The sequence below is a fragment of the Oncorhynchus tshawytscha genome, linkage group LG11 (genome assembly GCF_018296145.1).
Source record: "Oncorhynchus tshawytscha isolate Ot180627B linkage group LG11, Otsh_v2.0, whole genome shotgun sequence".
NCBI classification, from domain to species: Eukaryota; Metazoa; Chordata; class Actinopteri; order Salmoniformes; family Salmonidae; genus Oncorhynchus; species Oncorhynchus tshawytscha.
In genome coordinates, this window is record NC_056439.1 from 26,025,442 (window position 1) to 26,044,698 (window position 19,257).

At 43.4% G+C, this 19,257-nt stretch overlaps 1 protein-coding gene across 1 annotated transcript in view; it reads right to left on the reverse strand.

Annotated features, from left to right (window-relative positions):
- ccdc88c (coiled-coil domain containing 88C) overlaps nucleotides 1-19,257 on the reverse strand; it is a 77,212-nt gene that overhangs the window by 19,320 nt on the left and 38,635 nt on the right. Inside the window, exons 11-21 of the mRNA XM_042330611.1 lie at nucleotides 18,706-18,852; nucleotides 17,131-17,275; nucleotides 14,314-14,495; nucleotides 10,130-10,267; nucleotides 9,733-10,017; nucleotides 9,037-9,582; nucleotides 8,721-8,960; nucleotides 6,128-6,255; nucleotides 4,264-4,405; nucleotides 3,870-4,067; nucleotides 3,492-3,653 (exon numbers count right to left, since the gene is read on the reverse strand). Of these exons, the coding sequence (XP_042186545.1) occupies nucleotides 3,492-3,653; nucleotides 3,870-4,067; nucleotides 4,264-4,405; nucleotides 6,128-6,255; nucleotides 8,721-8,960; nucleotides 9,037-9,582; nucleotides 9,733-10,017; nucleotides 10,130-10,267; nucleotides 14,314-14,495; nucleotides 17,131-17,275; nucleotides 18,706-18,852 (2,313 nt within the window). The remainder of the gene's footprint in view (nucleotides 1-3,491; nucleotides 3,654-3,869; nucleotides 4,068-4,263; nucleotides 4,406-6,127; nucleotides 6,256-8,720; nucleotides 8,961-9,036; nucleotides 9,583-9,732; nucleotides 10,018-10,129; nucleotides 10,268-14,313; nucleotides 14,496-17,130; nucleotides 17,276-18,705; nucleotides 18,853-19,257) is intronic.

Genomic DNA, 19,257 nt, shown 5'->3' on the forward strand with positions numbered 1-19,257 from the left:
ATTTCTTTCATTTTACAACATCTATATGTTGGCAACAACTGACACAGCTAGTCTAACTAGGAATTAGGGCTGACCCCATTTAGTCGATTGGTCGATAGGCTGTTGGTCGACAGAGATGTTTTGTTGTTGAGAGGTCACAAATATACATAGATTTTTTCCATGGCACATGTGTAGGGCTGACAGACACACAAAAAAAGAGTTGTCTGTTCTTTAAACCAATCAATTAGTAGACATTTTTAAATGTGTATTTTTCCATATATTGACACATCCTATGTGTTTTAATCAAATATATTAGCTTGTCTGATGCTTTAAGCACACAGTCTGATGAAATAATTAGGACACAGAAATGACTAGAGGGAGTCTGACCAGCAATTGATTTGATTGTGCCGGGGCCGACTCAGACTTGCTGCTCTGTGTTAACAACAAAAAAAAGACAGCGAGTGACTGACTAGCACCCGTTGTCCGTCTCTCCTCCCGGCTGCATCGTCTACCACAGAACATCAGTGTTTATCGAGCGGTCTGTGTTGCTGAAGCTGCAACATAATTACAGCCATTTCTGACTGAAAAGATCTGTTACCGGAATCCATCATTTGTTTAGGAAAAACCTCCTATTCCCTCAACCTTTGCTCTCTTTACGTGACACATGTATGCATCGCATGCACATGAGCAAAGACCTGTTCGCACAGGACAAGTATTACTGGAGAACGTTGGTTATGTAATGTAATTATTACTCCAGAATGCCCGTTATTCCAGAGGACGATTTGGATGGGATAATTTTTTCCCCAAACTGCCCCCTGTAATTTTATATACATTTTTACACAGTTATGAAGGTCAAACGCAGACATTTCCCTCAAAACACAGGGATGTCGATTTTGCACGGGACTAGAATTATCAGAGGACCTTGGAGTTTGCCAAAAAACAGTATGTTATTCTGGCTGGAATTGTTACTCTCCTGCAATGTAAAAATGACTGACATGGCCAGGACTAATATTACAGATGTAATTATGTGCCTGAGCACAAAACACCACATTTCCCCGACCTCCCCAGTAAAACTAATACTGTCCGAATAGGGCCTGACCTATAGACAGGGTCGGTCTTCGCCTTTCTGCCGGCACAGGTGAGACCAAAAATTACACCGGTTTATTTATTGTTTAAGGTAATTATTCAAGGCTTGCTTAATTGTATATATATATTTTTAAAACTAAAATGCTTGATTGCATTTCAAATCATGAATGCTGTGTGATGACATGAACAATTGATCGATACAGTAGCCTAAAAAAAGTATTGAAATATAGGCCAAAGTAAAACGGATGTGCTTTTATGCCTGAATCTCAAAATGGTGGTTATACAAGGCTGCTATACTAAGCCTACTAATGATAATGACATTACTTATGATCATAATAATAACAACACCAATAAGAAGGAGATCAAGAAAAAGGAGCATTATCCTGACCCCTCCTGTCTCCGCCTCCAGTATTTATGCTGCAGTAGTTTGTGTGTCGGGGGGGATAGGGTCAGTCTGTTATATCTGGAGTACTTCTCCTGTCTTATCCGGTGTCCTGTGTGAATTTAAGTATGCTCTCTCTAATTCTCTCTTTCTCTCTCTCGGAGGACCTGGCATGATGACTCTTTGCTGTCCCCAGTCCACCTGGCCTTGCTACTACTCCAGTTTCAACTGTTCTGCCTGCGGCTATGGAACCCTGACCTGTTCACCGGACGTGCTACCGGTCCCTGACCTGCTGTTTTCAACTCTCTAGAGACAGCAGGAGCGGTAGAGATACTCTTTATGATCGGCTATGAAAAGCCAACTGACATTTACTCCTGAGGTGCTGACTTGTTGCACCCTCAACAACTACTGTGATTATTATTATTTTACCATGCTGGTCATTTATGAACATTTGAACATCTTGGCCATGTTCTGTTATAATCTCCACCCGGCACAGCCAGAGGACTGGCCACCCCTCATAACCTGGTTCCTCTCTAGGTTTCTTCCTAGGTTCTGGCCTTTCTAGGCAGTTCTTCCTAGCCACCGTGCATCTACACCTGCATTGCTTGCTGTTTGGGGTTTTAGGCTGGGTTTCTATACAGCACTTTGAGATATCAGCTGATGTAAGAAGGGCTATATAAATAAATTTGATTTGTTATTCTAAATATAATGTCTCGGACAATTTGGAACAGTGTAAACACTAAATAAATTATAATACCAGAGAGGCTGTTCTAATGAAAAAAGTGTAAAGCCTTTACAGCAAAGATTAAAAACAGCTGAATTTGTCTTGGTGCTCGAGGAATCAGTAGGCTATTAATTACACACTCAAACAGGCAACTGAAGTATCTTATTTCTGTAGATATATTGATGACTTATAAAGTCAGGCACATTTAACAGTTAAACTATTGATTATAGACCTAATTAAGTTTGGATTTCCCCTTTCCTGACTTTTCTTAGACAATGAGGCAAGGGGTGTTTTCGCATCTCCTCATTCTGCTGCTGCATTGTTCTTAACTAGTTAACTTTGCTATTATGCACATAGCAACATGGTCTAGGAAAAGGCGCCAATTCAACAGCACACCGATGTGTTTCAGGACCGTGGACAGCGATCACAATCGAAAGAGGGAGAAAGCGTATTTGTTATAAAATATAATTTTTTATTAGTGTTGCACCGTTGTTCTTATGTAATATAACCATATACAATTTCAGTAGCACGTCTTAGACCGATGTACAGTGCCATCCCCACAGCCTCCACAAAGTATGTTTTTACATCCACTGAGAATGACAATAGTTTCTCAATGTATTTGAAAATTCTTTCTAGCTTTGTTGTAAGTTAGTAGTGTGAGCTTTGGACCAGACCCAGTTGATTGAATGTTTCAAGTTCATTGCAGAGAGGCCATGCGTAGCCAATGTGATGTATAAGATATTTATTTTTTAAAATCGGGATATTTTCTACCTGCAATGTTTTTATTTGTTGGTTTTATGTAGGCTATTTGCTTACTTCTATAGAAGTAACTTTTAGATGTGTATAATTTTCAATACAGATAGAATTGAGATTAACCACATGACAATGATTTTGAGATACTATAATTAAATAACACTGTTCCACAAAAATGTGCATGTGAAAGTCCTAACTGGATCGGTAGAAATGGTAAGATAAATAGTAAATTGGCACTCAACATGAAAATGTCCCACCCCTGGTGTAGCCTATTAAAGGCCAGCAGTGGGGGGGGACATAGGGTGTGTCTATATATGGAAAAATACACGTTTAAAAATTTGGACCGATCGATTGGACGAAAGAACAGAGGACTGTCGGTTGACCAAGATCTTTTTTAGTCAGGGACAGCCCTACTAGGAATGCAAACAAGGGGGTGAGTAACTAAAAAGGAAACAAGGGGGTGAGGAACAACTGCCAGCCCGACACACAACCAAGCTCAGAGAGAGAGAAGCACAGTAGCTGTGTGAACATGGTAGAGCAGAGCCCCTGTAGTATGTATTGTCGTACCTGTAGCTTGGCTGTCTGTGTGTGCAGGGCCGTGTTGTGCTCTTGCAGTACAGCAGACTGCCTCTGTACGGCCACAGTCTGGGCATTCAGCTGACTGTTCTGGGTGTCCAGCTGTCTCAGCTGCTCCTTCAGAAGGTGCTTCTCTGTCTGCAGGGTTGCATTCTGAAGGGAAAGGCATCCAGGTAAGATTAAACATGCACAATATACCATTTGTATAACAATTGCCTGATGCTTGTATTGGCCAGTATGTTGTGACCGTTACTGTAGTAGCTGTTTTGCTACGTATGTTCGAAGCATTCACAGCAAGGGTTGAGGGCTCTACAGGAAGAAGTCCTTGTCATTGGTCAACTAAACATTCAACATGCCATCCCCACTCACATTCTTCTCTATGTCGATGAGGCGGTCCTTGAGTTTGAGGAGCTCCGCGGTGGCCTCTCTAGTCTCAGTCTCCCACTTCTCCTTCTGGCCAGGCCTGCCCTGGCCCTGACCTACAGCCTGCAGTGTGGAGCTCTGGGTCTGGGAGTGGGCCTCCTCTTCCTCCTGCCTCTGTCGCAGAGCCTCTAGAGTCTTCTTCACCTAATCACCGCAACACAAGAGGGCAACAGTGTGAGTAAAAAGGATTGTAAAGTGAATAAGAGAGTGGAAATAAGAGTGAAAGTGTTTGTGTGAGAAAGATTGAGTATGTGCAAGAGTATGATTAGTAGACTGTGTGTGTACACACACACACACGTCTGTGTGTGTGAGTGAATGAGAGAGGCGTATAGGTACGTACGGTGCTGAGTTCAGTGCGTAGCTGCTGGTTGAGACTACTAGACTCCTCCAGTCGGGACTCCAGCCCCTGAATCTTCTCCTCACGGATCTCCAGAGTCTTCTTCAGTGTTGACTCGATCTTACTCTCCAAGATCTTGAACTTACTGAGGGGGCAAAGAGACAGGCAAACAGTATGTCTAAATGTCATGAAGGCCAATAGAAAGTCCCAGACGAATGAATTCATTGTGATTCAAATTTATCAGCAACGTGGGGCTTTTATTTAAGTTCGATGATGAGCAAACATAATGGAAAATCCTGTAGAACGATGTGCATTTACTTATCTATGTTTGAGGCTGAATGTACTATTTATTGTACCTTATTTGTAATACCAAGAGGGAGACCGCATGTGTGGCAGATATCAAGCCTTCACTTAGGACAGACTAGAGTAATACTATGGGATATCAAGTTTGAGACAGAGGTTTGCTTGCTGAGGTAATCTGAAAAGTTTTCCAACCATATGACTTTCATCTGTACTAAGGGGTCACTGTATTAGCTTTGCACTAAGACAACTATGACGGAAAAATATGAAAAACCCTAGCCACAAGCAGTTGAACCTAATAGTTAAATAAAAATAAATATAAGAGTGCAGAGCACACGAGATTACTAAGTGCTGTAGAAATGTAACTCGGGGTGGTGAATTTATTTGACATTAACTGATTAGTGGCAGCTTGGGTTTCATTGAGCACAAATAGCTAGAGAAGGAATGTCTTGGTTTTTAAACCAATCTCCCTGGGTGACACCCAGCTGGGTCTCTAAGTCTTACCTTGAGAGGTGCCTCTCAACACATCCTAAGAGACTGAAGAAAAACCCCTCAAGTAGAGGCCCTCCCCTTTCAGGCAATACAAGTTTTTCCAAAGTGTCTTATTTCATATATTTTCCCTTCAGAAAGGCTGGAGTTCAGGAGTGTACAGTTCAGCTATTCCCACAGCGCTGTCCTGCTGCTTGCCTCACCGGACCTGGGGTTCAAATAGTATTTGTTTTTTCTTTCAAATACTTTAGTTTTTTTTTACTTGTCTGATACAATTGAACCAATGGAATTGTCCCAAAACCTCACTCATCTGGCACCCCAGGCAGGCAGGCTCAAATACTCAAAATATTTGAAGGAAATATTTGAAAATATTTGAACCCAGGTAAGGTGCTCCCGGTCACTGTACATTACCTCACCCAGCAGGACTAGATTCTAGAACACCTTCGCTCTCCAGGGAAAATTCCAGAGAAAATTAAACTGTTGCAAGACACAGAGGAAAGGAAACGATCTTTCCCCTGTCATTTTCCCATACAGTCTTTTGAAATTGGTTGTAATAGAACATTGCACACTTGCTGCTGGAGATCACTCAAACACATACACTTTTGACTGAAACACGCGTTCATGCCACCAACTGCACCAAACAATAAAAAAAAGAGCCTAAACAAAATGTCACATTAAATCTATAGAGAAAGATAAACGCTTTCAACACAGGTTTGAACAGAAACCAGGACTCACCCACTATACCTGGCACAGGAGGTAGGGCAGAATCCATTAAAGCAAATAACTTGTTAAACATGAAAAGCCCCTTTACAACTCAAAACCAACATGTCCCCTGTACCTCATCCAAAGTGGACATTGGGCACACATTTTCACAAGCGCACACACACACGCTATAAATACCCGTTACAAAATATTAGTTCACTCCCTTTTTTTAATACAAAAAATGGCTGCAGTATTATGAGGGTAAGGTATTGAGTCTGAGACATGGGTCTGAGACACCGGTAGTGTGATGGCATGCTGGTACAGTGTAGATGTAGTTAGTGTGATGCATGCTGGTAGACGGTGAAAAGCCTCTTACTTGTCTTCACAGCTGTGCTCCTCCTGCAGTAGTTTCTCTCTGTTCAGGCCGATCTTCTCCAGCTCATGGCTCAGTGTCTCCAACTCGTTCCATTGCTGCTGCACCTTTAGCTTCTCATTCACCAGGTCCTGGACAGAACACACACAATATAACGCTGATTCTACTGAGCTGTCCAAACAGTTCTAGAGGCAGTTGTAGCAGAAATGCAGATCTAGGAACAGTCTTGAAACGCGCTGCACATTCAGTATACGGATAGGCTACTGTAACCCTTTCTGCAGTTTTAGAGGCGCATTGACATAAGCAGAGTATGCACAGAATACTAATCTCTCATGGTGTGATCCATAATTTATATATAAAAAACAAAATCTTTATCCATTCATCGGCACCCTGCATTTCTTTTTCTACTTGAACTCTGTGCTGTATGGTACATCTACACTGAACAAAAATATGAAAACGCAACATTTAACAATTTCAAAGATTTTACTGAGTTACAGTTCATATAAGAAATTCAGTCAATTGAAATGAATTCGTTAGGCCCTAATCTATGGATTTCACATGGCTTGGAATACAGATATGCATCGGTTGGTCACTAATACCTTACAAGAAAAGGTAGGGGCGTGGATCAGAAAGCCAGTCAGTATCTGGTGTGACCACCATTTGCCTCATGTGAGGCCGGTTGGACGTACTGCCACATTTTCTAAAACATTGGATGCGGCTTATAGTAGAGAAATTAACATTCAATTATCTGGAAACACCTTTGGTGGACATTCTTGCAGTCAGCAATTTAACGCTCCCACATCACTTCAGACATCTGTGGCGTTGTGTTGTGTGAAGACTGCACATTTTAGAGTGGCCTTTCATTGCCCTGAGTAGGTGCACCTCTAATGATTATGCCGTTTAATCAGCTTCTTAATTTGCCACACATGTCAGGTGGATGGATTATCTTGACAAAGGAAAAATTATCACTAACAGGGATGTAAACAAATTTGTGAACAGGATGAGAGAAATAAGCATTTTGTGCAGATTGACCATTTCTGGGATCTGTTATTTCAGCTCATGAAACATCGGACCAAAACTTTACATGTTGCGTTTAGATTGGTGTTCAGTATACAGTAGACCCTTTGACTTTTTCCACCTTTTGTTATGTTACAGCCTTATTCTAAAATTGATTATATTCTTTTTCCCCCTATCATCAATTTACACACAGTACCCCATAATGACAAAGCAAAAACTGGTTTAGACATTTTTGATAATTTATAAAATTTAAAAAACTGAAATATTACATTTACATAAGTATTCAGACCCTTTACTCTGTACTTTGCTGAAGCACCTTTGGCAGCGATTACAGTCTCGAGTCTTCTTGGGTATGACGCTACAAGCTTGGCACACCTGTATTTGGAGAGTTTCTCACATTCTTCTCTGCAGATCCTCTCAAGCTCTGTCACATTGGATGGGGAGCTACACAGCTATTATTTTTCTCCAGAGATGTTCGATCAGGTTCCAGTCGGGGCTCTGGCTGGGCTCATCAAGGACATTCAGAGATATGTCCCAAAGCCACTCCTGCATTGTCTTGGCTGTGTTTTTAGGGTTGTTGTACTGTTGGAAGGTGAACCTTCACCCCAGTCAGGTCCTGAACGCTCGGGAGCAGGTTTTCATCAAGGATTTCTATGTACATTGCACCGTTGATCTTTGCCTCGATCCTGACTGGTCTCCTAGTCCCTGCAGCCGAAAAACATCCCCACAGCATGATAATGCCACCACTATACTTCACCGTAGGGATGGTGCCAGGATGCATTCAGGCTGAGGGTCTTTAGGTGCCTTTTGGCAAACTCCAAGCGGGCTGTTAAATGCCTTTTATTGAGGAGTGGCTTCAGTCTAGCCACTCTACCATAAAGGCCTGATTGGTAGAGTGCTACAGAGATGGTTGTCTTTCTGGAAGGTTCTCCTATCTACACAGAGGAACTCTGGAGCTCTGTCAGAGTGACCATCGGGTTCCTGGTCACCTCCCTGACCAAGGCCCTTCTCCCACGATTGCGCCGTTTGGCCAGCTCTAGGAAGAGTCTTGGTGGTCCCAAACTTCTTCCATTTAAGAATGATGAGGCCACTGTGTTCTTGGGGACATTCAATGCTGCTGAATTTTTTTGGTACCCTTCCCAGATCTGTGATTCGACACTACGGACAATTCCTTCGACCTCATAGCATGGTTTTTGCTCTGCAACTGTAAACTGTGAGACCTTACATAGACAGGTGTGTGCCTTTCCAAATCATGTCCAATAAATTGAATTCACCGCAGGTGGACTTCAATCAAGTTGTAGTAACATCAAGGATGATCAATGGAAACAATCTGTTTTTTATTTTTAATACATTTGCAAAGATTTCTAAAACATGTTTTCGCTTTGTCATTATGGGGTATTTCCAGATTGCTGAAAAACATTTTTTAATCAATTTTATAATAAGGCTGTAACGTAACAGAATGTGGAAAAAGTCAAGGGGTCTGAATACTTTCCGAAGGCACTGTATATACTGCATAGTACACGTACTTCTCTACAATCTACTGTAGCCTATATTATCCTCAGACCTTCCCCATACATACCTCTCGGAGTGTGGCCAGGGTCCTCTTGTCAATCGTGGCCTGTTTCTGCAGCTCCTTGTTCTCCCTCTCTAGCTCTTTGACCTTCCCAGTCGCCTCCTTTAACCTCTCCAGCTCTTTATCCTTGGTGATGCCCTCCTTCTCTAGGGAGGCCAGCCTCAGAGCACTCTCCTCCAGCACCCTCTCCTTCACCTCCAGCTGCTGCCACAACCTCCGTGCCTCCTTCTCCAGCTGCTTACTCTCCTGCAATTTAATTTAATTGAAATCAGGAGTACTTAAGACAAAGCAACTACAGTTTACACATAACACACAGACATACCTTCTCTGACTGGCCCAGTTCTTGCTCCAGCCCCCTCTTCTCCTTCTCCACTGCCTCCAGGCGTTTCGCCACCAGGCACACCTCCTCCAGCTCCCTTCTTAGCCCCCCTGTCTCGGCCTCGGCCTGCCTTAGCTCCCTTTCCAGCCCCTGGATCTTTGTGGAGCTGTTGTCCAGGCTCTGCTGGAGCCTCTGGTTCTCCTGACCCAGGCTGCTGATGCTCATCTCCAGCCTCTCTGCCCTTTTCCCCTGGGACCTCAGTTCCTCCACAGACCGGGCCAGCTCCTCCCTGTCCCGCTCTAGCTCCCCATTCTCCTGCTGGAGCTGGGCCAGGCGCACGGCGGCCGGCCGAAGAGATTCCACAGTGCGGCGGAGCTCCAGGTTCTCCTGGTCCAGGAGGCTGTGGTCCTTCTCCAGAGTAGTCAGGCGCAGGCTGGTGTTCTGGGCCGTGTCCGCCTGCTTCTTCAGCCTCCGGTTGTCCTGCTCCAGGCTGGCGTTGTCTCTCTCCAGGGCCTCGGCCCGGTCACACGTAATCATCAGCGACGCCACCTATGTTTACAGTGATCATTGTGATATGCGATTGTTTTACCTAAGTTGAATACACTGATTGTTTTACTTGCAGTGATTGTGGATCGCATTCTTCAAAGACCTCTGCAGATATGGCAAAACAAGTGTGAGCGCAAGAATGACCTCCCTCACCTCCCTCTGAAGCTGCTCTTTGCTCCTCCCAAGATGTGCAGTCTCCCTCTCCAGCTCCTCACAGTGCTCCCCCCTCTCCCTCAGTGTCTCCAGCTCCTTAGTCGACTGCTTGCCCTGGGCCTCTAGCCGGGCCAGCTTGGACCCGGTGTCCGTGATGGTCTGGTGGAGGACGCGGTTCTCAGTCTCCACCTCCCTGACCCGAGCCTCACTGTTGGCTTGGGCGCGCTGACGCAGGGAGCTCACCGCCTGGCTCAGGTGCTCCTTCTCCTGCTCCAGCTCAGAGATCTGGAGAACACACAAAGACAGTCAGGTGGGACAACAGTGACATAAGCGGGACCAGATGACATACACAATCAGTGGTGCATTTAGCATGCACAAGGTTAGAAGTAGTGTGTACCTGTCTGTCCTTGTCTTCCTGCAGTGTCTCCAGAGCCTTATCCAGTTTCTGCTTGTCTTTGAGTAGATCTTCCCCGAGACCCTCCATGTCCTGGGTTGTCTGCTTCTCCTGGTCCAGCAGGGTCTGCAGATGCTCCAGCTAGGGAAGGAATGGATGATGGATGACAATCATGATAGAAAGCACAAACAAATTCATCAAGCCAGAGCAAAGAGGTCAGTGCAATGAGGTCAAAGCAATTGTCTGTAGAGATCCGAGACAGGATTGTTTCGAGGCACAGATCTGGGGAAGGGTACCATTCTTAAATGGAAGAAGTGTCGAACCACCAAGACTCTTCCTAGAGCTGGCCGGCCGGCCAAAATGAGCTATCGTGGGAGAAGGGCCTTGGTCTGAGACGTGACCAAGAACCCAATGGTCACTCTGACAGAGCTCCAGAGTTGTCTGTGGAGATGGAAGAACCTTCCAGAAGGACAACCATCTCTTCAGCACCTCACGAATCAGGCCTTAATGGTAGTAAAAGGCACATGACAGCCCGCTTAGAGTTTGCCAAATGGCACCTAAAGGACTGACCATGAGAAACAAGATTCTCTGGTCTGATGAAACCAAGATTGAACTCTTTGGCCTAAATGCCAAGTGTCACACGTCTGGAGGAAACCTGGCACCATCCCTATGGGGAAGCATGGTGGTGGTAGCATCATGTTTTGGGGATGTTTTTCAGCGGCAGGGAATGGGAGACCAGTCAGGACTGAGGGAAAGATGAACAGAGAAAAGTACAGAGAAATCCTTGATGAAAACATGCTCCAGAGCGCTCAGGACCTCAGACTGTGGCGAATGTTCACCTTCCAACAGGACAATGACCCTAAGCACACAGCCAAGACAACGCAGGAGTGGCTTCGGGACAAGTCTCAATGTCCTTGAGTGGCCCAGCCAGAGCCCGGACTTGAACCCTTGAATCTAACATCTACGGAGAGACCTGAAAATAGCTGTGCAGCAACAATCCCCATCCAACCTGACAGATTGAGAGGATCTGCAGAGAAGAATGGGAGAAACTCGCCAAATACAGGTGTTCCAAACTTGTAGCGTCATACCCAAGAAGACTCGAGGCTGTAATATCTGCCAAATAAGCTTCAACAAAGTACTGAGTAAAAGGATCTGAATACTTGTGTAATTGTGATATTTCACTTCGTTATTATGTTATTATGTGGGGTATTGGGTGTAGATTGATGAGGGGGAAAAAAACAATTGAATCCATTTTAGAAAATAAGTCTAACGTGACAGTGACAACACATGGAAAAAGTCAAGGGGTCCGAATACTTTCCCAAATGCACTGTACATTAAAAACATCCACACCGGTGCTGGGCCAATGCCAAATAATAGAGAATTATTGCATTAATCCGGTACATGCTGCTCTGCTCCCACCCGCATGCTTTAACTGCACCACAAAACATACTGCAATGCATACTGCAGACCAACTTTATAGGACATGTGGGACCAGCATATAGTATCCCACAACACACAGGCTGTCAATCTATAAAAGAATGTGGGACCCGCATAGAGTACCTTCTTCATGCTTCTTTTCTGTATTCAAGGTGTGTGGCCCCCATCCCTGTGCATCAGAGTGGCTGAACGTGCATGTACGCAAGTCTCTCTAGTACAGTGCCTTGCGAAAGTATTCGGCCCCCTTGAACTTTGCGACCTTTTGCCACTTTTCAGGCTTCAAACATAAAGATATAAAACTATTTTTTTTGTGAAGAATCAACAAGTGGGACACAATCATGAAGTGGAACGACATTTATTGGATATTTCAAACTTTTTTAACAAATCAAAAACGGAAAAATTGGGCGTGCAAAATTATTCAGCCCCTTTACTTTCAGTGCAGCAAACTCTCTCCAGAAGTTCAGTGAGGATCTCTGAATGATCCAATGTTGACCTAAATGACTAATGATGATAAATACAATCCACCTGTGTGTAATCAAGTCTCCGTATAAATGCACCTGCACTGTGATTGTCTCAGAGGTCCGTTAAAAGCGCAGAGAGCATCATGAAGAACAAGGAACACACCAGGCAGGTCCGAGATACTGTTGTGAAGAAGTTTAAAGCCGTATTTGGATACAAAAATATTTCCCAAGCTTTAAACATCCCAAGGAGCACTGTGCAAGCGATAATATTGAAATGGAAGGAGTATCAGAGCACTGCAAATCTACCAAGACCTGGCCGTCCCTCTAAACTTTCAGCTCATACAAGGAGAAGACTGATCAGAGATGCAGCCAAGAGGCCCATGATCACTCTGGATGAACTGCAGAGATCTACAGCTGAGGTGGGAGACTCTGTCCATAGGACAACAATCAGTCGTATATTGCACAAATCTGGCCTTTATGGAAGAGTGGCAAGAAGAAAGCCATTTCTTAAAGATATCCATAAAAAGTGTCATTTAAAGTTTGCCACAAGCCACCTGGGAGACACACCAAACATGTGGAAGGTGCTCTGGTCAGATGAAACCAAAATGGAACTTTTTGGCAACAATGCAAAATGTTATGTTTGGCGTAAAAGCAACACAGCTCATCACCCTGAACACACCATCCCCACTGTCAAACATGATGGTGGCAAGATGGTTAAAATTGATGGGAAGATGGATGGAGCCAAATACAGGACCCTTCTGGAAGAAAACCTGATGGAGTCTGCAAAAGACCTGAGACTGGGACGGAGATTTGTCTTCCAACAAGACAATGATCCAAAACATAAAGCAAAATCTACAATGGAATGGTTCAAAAATAAACATATCCAGATGTTAGAATGGCCAAGTCAAAGTCCAGACCTGAATCCAATCGAGAATCTGTGGAAAGAACTGCTCTCCATCCAAACGAGGAAAGGAGGAATGGGAAAAAATGTCAGTCTCTCGATGTGCAAAACTGATAGAGACATACCCCAAGTGACTTACAGCTGTAATCGCAGCAAAAGATGGCGCTACAAAGTATTAACTTAAAACCTCTTAAGTCGACCCCCTACTTTTTCGAACATTCTGTTAAAAATCGCGCAACATTTCGGCGTCCTGCTACTCATGCCAGGAATATAGTATATGCATATGATTCGTGTGTGGATAGAAAACTCACGTTTCTAAAACTGGTTAAATCACCGCTGTGACTATAACAGAGCGTCCGTTTCATCGAAAAGCGCAAGAAAAACTGATCACTGACAACTGAAAAAAATATCCATGCGCCACTTGCATGTATTGTTCAAGGGGCACAAAATTAAATGGGTCTGAGATTGCAAGTCCTACAGCTTCCACACGATGTCACCAGTCTTGTCAATTGCATTCTCGTTGTTTCTTGGTCAAACGAGGAAGAGAGACCACTTTCCATCCGGTCTCCGACAGGAAGTTTTGGAAGAGAGATTTCGGAAGATGATTTGAAAGCGTGGAGCTATTGAATACACATCGCCTCGTGATCAATTTGATTATTAACGTTTACTAATACCTAAAGTTGGATTACAAAAGTATTTCGAAGTGTTTTGTGAAAGTTTATCGTCGACTTTTTTAATTAAAAAAAATGACGTAGCGTTTTGAAACAGTTTTTTTTCTGAATCACACAGTTTCCATAGATGGATATTTTGGGTATATATGGACCGATTTAATCTAAAAAAAGACCCAATAGTGATGTTTATGGGACATATAGGAGTGCCAACAAAGAAGCTCGTCCAAGGCAATGAAAGTTTTATATTTTATTTCTGCTATTTGTGTAGCGCCGGCTACGCTAATTCTTTTGTTTACGTCGCCTTCAGGTATTTCGGGGTGTTGCATGCTGTCAGATAATAGCTTCTCATGCTTTCGCCGAAAAGCATTTTAATAATCTGACTTGTTGGCTAGATTCACAACGAGTGTAGCTTTAATTCAGTGCCCTGCATGTGTGTTTTGATGAAGGTTTGAGTTTTAACGAGTGCTATTAGCATTTGGCGTAGCGCATTTGCTGATGGCTAGATGAGACGTCTGCGTCTCAGGTCGCTGAATAATTTTGCACGCCCAATTTTTCAGTTTTTGATTTGTTAAAAAAGTTTGAAATATCCAATAAATGTCGTTCCACTTCATGATTGTGTCCCACTTGTTGTTGATTCTTCACAAAAAAATAGTTTTATATCTTTCGCAAGGCACTGTATGTGTGTCTTTGCGCAATCAGTGTGTGTCTGTACAGTACCTTCTTGCAGAGGCCCTGGTTCTCACTCTCCAGCTCCAAGGTATGTAGCTGGCCCTCTTCTAGACTTAGGGAAGCCTCTCTGAGCTCCTGTATGGTGGTCTGCAGAACCTGGTTCTCTTTCTCCAGCTTCAGCAGACGGCTCGACGTAGACTCGTTCAGTTCAAACACAAACGACTTGCGCGCTGCACAAGAGGGGGGGGGGGCTTGATTAATCCAATGCATTTGTGTACTGTACAGTATGACATTGGGATCATAAGTATGTCTATTTATTTAGAATAGTGTGTGGAAGTGATTGAGAGAGCAGCTTTGGTTGCTTGCATAATGGATATTTTTCGTTTTGACTGAATCTGTGTGGAAAGTTAGTCAGCCACATTTATGCACACTGTAGATTTCTATATTATAAAAGTATTGTGTGTAGATTTACATAATACATAGTCGTGCTCAAATTTGTTGGTACCCTCACAGCTCATTGAAATAATGCTTCATTCCTCCTGAAAGAAGTGATGAAATTAAAAGCTATTTTATCACGTATACTTGCATGCCTTAGGTATGTCATAGAATAAAGCAAAGAAGCTGTGAAAAGATGATTTATTGCTTATTCTAAAATGTCCTGGACACATTTGTTGGTACCCCCTAGAAAAGATAAATCATTGGATTATAGTGATATTTCAACCTAATTTGTTTCTTTAATTAGTATCACACGTCTCCAATCTTGCAATCAGTCATTCAGCCTATTTAAATAGAGTAAAGTAATCCCTGAGCTGTTTGGGATCATTGTGTGCAGCACACTGAACATGGACCAGAGTAAAGTAATCCCTGAGCTGTTTGGGATCATTGTGTGCGCCACACTGAACATGGACCAGAGTAAAGTAATCCCTGAGCTGTTTGGGATCATTGTGTGCACCACACTGACCATGGACCAGAGTAAAGTAGTCATTGTGCTGTTTGGTATCATTGTGTACACCACACTGAACATGGACCAGAGAAAGCAAAGGAGAGATTTGTCTGAGGAGATCAGAAAGACAATAATAGACAAGCATGGTAATGGTAAAGGCTACAAGACTATCTCCTAGCAGCTTGATGTTGCTGTGACAACAGTTGCAAATATTATTAAGAAGTTTAAGGTCCATGGAACTGTAGCCAACCTCCCTGGGTGCGGCCGCAAGAGGAAAATCGACCCCAGATTGAACAGAAGGAGAGTGCAAATGGTAGAAAAAGAACCAAGGATAACTGCCAAAGAGATACAAGCTGAACCTCCAAGGTGAAGGTACGTCAGTTTCTGATCGCACCATCTGTCGCGTTTTGAGCGAAAGCAGGTTCCATGGAAGAAGACCCAAGAGGACTCCACTTTTGAAAGAAAAACATAAAAGCCAGAAAGGAATTTGTTAAAATGCACATTGACAAGCCACAATCCTTCTGGGAGTATGCCTTTCGGACAGATGAGTCAAAACTGGAGCTTTTTGGCAAGTCACATCAGCTCTCTGTTCACAGATGAAAAAATGAAGCTTTTTAAGAAAAGAACACCATGCCGACAGTGAAACATGGAGGAGGCTTGGTTCTGTTTTGGGGCTGCTTTGCTGCGCCTGACACAGGGTGCCTTGAATCTGTGTAGGGCACAATGAAATCAAGACTATCAAGGTATTCTGGAACTAAATGTTCTGCCCAGTGTCAGAAAGCTCGGTCTCAGTTGCAGGTCATGGGTCCTCCAACAGGATAATGACCCAAAAACACACAGCTAAAAGCACCCAAGAACGGATAAGAACAAAACATAGGACAATTCTGAAGTGGCCTTCTGTGAGTCCTGATCTGAATCCTATCGAACATCTATGGAAAGAGATGAAACTTGCAGTCTGGAGAAGGCACCCATCAAACCTGAGACAGCTGGAGCAGTTCTCTCAGGAAGTGTGGGCCAAGCTACCTGTTAACAGGTGCAGAAGTCTCATTGAGAACTACAGAAAACATTTGATTGCCTCTAAAGGTTGTGCAACAAAATATTAGGTTACGGGTCCCATAATTTTTGTCCATGCCATTTTCATTTGTTTTCTTATTCACAATATTATGTTGAATAAAAATCTAAAGCAAAGACTGATTTCTATTAAATATGGAATAAACAATGGTGGATGCCAATTGCTTGTCAGTTTGAAGTTATTTCAGAGAAAAGTGTGCATTCTTCATTTTTTGTGGAGGGGTACCAACAAATATGAGCACATCTGTATGTGTTGACAGTTAGAGGACCAGGCACAGTGATACATGTGGGGCCGAGGGAAACAGCTGAGCCAGCTGCTGAGTTACTATATTACCCTTCTGACAATACAGAGTTAAATATTAACTTCAACACAGAGGCCAAAATATAACCCCTCACACACACACACCACTGCAAAGACATGTCGTGTAAATCTACAGTGATGTTCAACCCCTCTAATAAAAAAACTGAAATTATGATACAATTCAATTGTCTAATTCAAGTATCGACAGCATAGTGTCTGAACTTAATTTTTATTTTAGGTTGCGCCACAAGTTCTGGCAGGATTCACTGAGAATCTTTGATTTTCAGCATTTTTCAACCAAAATCTCCATCAGCCACTAATCAAAGATGATTTATACATGTTGGCTGTCAGCAGAATAATATATGTGCCATTTAGCAGACCCTACAGTGACTACATGCGTGCAGACATGTTACGTATGGGTGGCCCCGGAAAACAAACCTATGAACTGAACAGTACAGGCCCACTACTCAAAGTGATGTAGCTGGGGAAAAACTTACACATGTTTAGAGTGAGTGAGTGAGTGAGAATATGCATGTGTGTGCGCCTTTACTGTCGCTGTTGTCATTGTTCTTAGCAAGCTGCTCCAGCTCCCAGCCAAGGTGGGTAGACTCGTTCATGCTCTGTTTCTGAGAGATCTCTAGCAGCATGTTCTCCTCTATCAACTCCTCCAGGCGCTTCTTATCTGTGACCCGGTCCTGAGAGGGACAGCAGGGTGAGTCAGACACACACCAACATATACACAGTTAACAGTGTATTCGGAAAGTATTCAGACCCCTTGATTTTTTCCACATTTTGTTACGTTACAGCCTTACTCTAAAGCGGATTCAATTAATTTGTTCCCATCGTCAATCTACACACAATACCCCATAATAACAAAGCTAAAACAGGTTTAGAAATTGTATCACATTTATTTGCTATGAGACTCAAAATGTAGCTCATGTGCATCCTGTTTCCATTGATCATCCTTGAGATGTTTCCACAACTTCATTATAGTCCACCTGTGGTAAATTCAATTCATTGGACATGATTTGGAAAGGCACACACTTGTCTATATAAAGGTCCCACAGTTGACATTGCATGTAAGAGCAAAAACCAAGCAATGAGGTCAAAGGAATGTCTGTAGAGCTCCGAGGCAGGATAGTGTCGAGGCACAGATCTGGGGAAGGGTACCAAAAAAAATGTCTGCAGCATTGAATGTCCCCAAGAACATATTGGCCTCCATCATTCTTAAATGGAAGAAGTTTGGAACCACCAAGACTATTCCTAGAGCTGGCCGTCCAGCCAAACGGAGCAATCGTGGGAGAAGGGCCTTGGTCAGGGAGGTGACCAACAACCATATGGTCACTCAGAGAGCTCCAGAGTTCCTCTGTGGAGATAGAAGAACCTTCCAGAAGGACAACCGTCTCTGCAGCACTCCACCAATCAGGCCTTTATTGTAGAGTGGCCAGACGAAAGCTTATCCTCAATAAAATGCACATGACAGCCCGCTTGGAGTTTGCCAAAAGGCACCTAAAGGACACTTCAGCCAATGAGAAACAAGATTCTCTGGTGATGAAACCAAGACTGATATCTTTGGCCTGAATGCCAAGCGTCATGTCTGGAGGAAACCTGATGCTTGATGAAAACCTGCTCCAGAGATCTCAAGACCTCAGACTGGGGTGAAGGTTCACCTTCCAACAGGACAATGACCTTAAGCACACAGCCAAGACAATGCAGGAGAGGCTTGGGACAAGTCTTTGAATATCCTTGAGTGGCCCAGCCAGAGCCTGGACTTGAACTGGAGAGACCTGAAAACAGCTGTGCAACGACACTTCCCATCCAACCTGACAGAGCTTGAGAGGATCTGCAGAGAAAAATGGGAGAAACTCCAAATATATTTGCAGAAATTTCTAAAAACCTGTTTTTGCTTTGTCATTATTGGGCATTGTGTGTAGATTGAGGGAATTTAAAAAAAAAATTGAAAAAGCCTAACATTAAATGTGGAAAAAGTTAAGGGGTATGAATACTTTCCGGATGCACTGTATACACAAACACTGCATTGACATAACATACACTGACATATAGCACACACAGATGGACAGGCAAACAGACAGACAGATGGACCAATCCCTACTGCATTTCTTACCATCTCCATGTCATGGAGTTTGGAGCGCAGCTGCAGGTTCTCCTTCTCCAACTCATGTAGTTTGTCACAGCGCCCCCTGGCTGCCCCCAGCTGCTCTTCCAGCATGGCTTTGGTATCAATCAGAGTCACGTTGTCCTCTCTCAGCTCCTGGAAATACACACACAGAAGAAACACAGATAAACTGTCAGATGGAAACAAAGTAGGGTTAACCCCATTTAGTCGACTGGGCGATTGTTTGGTCGATAGGCAGTTGGTTGACCAAGATTTTTTTAGTTGAGCATCGCAAATATCTAAATTTTTAAACGTTTTTTTCCTTAATGGCACACGAGACACCGGTCTGATTCACGGCCATCTCAGTGGACTAATCCATTGAGGTCGCGGAGATGCCACGGTCCAAGAAAAAGGGGTGTGTGGCTAAGATGCAAAAGGCACTTACAGTATCTCTCCAGAATGTGCTCTCTCCTGCGAATTCATGGTTTCATAACTTGTGTGAATTGTTTGCCCTTTGATTGTTAGTGTCTATCAATTCCCCATTACTTATATCACCATGGA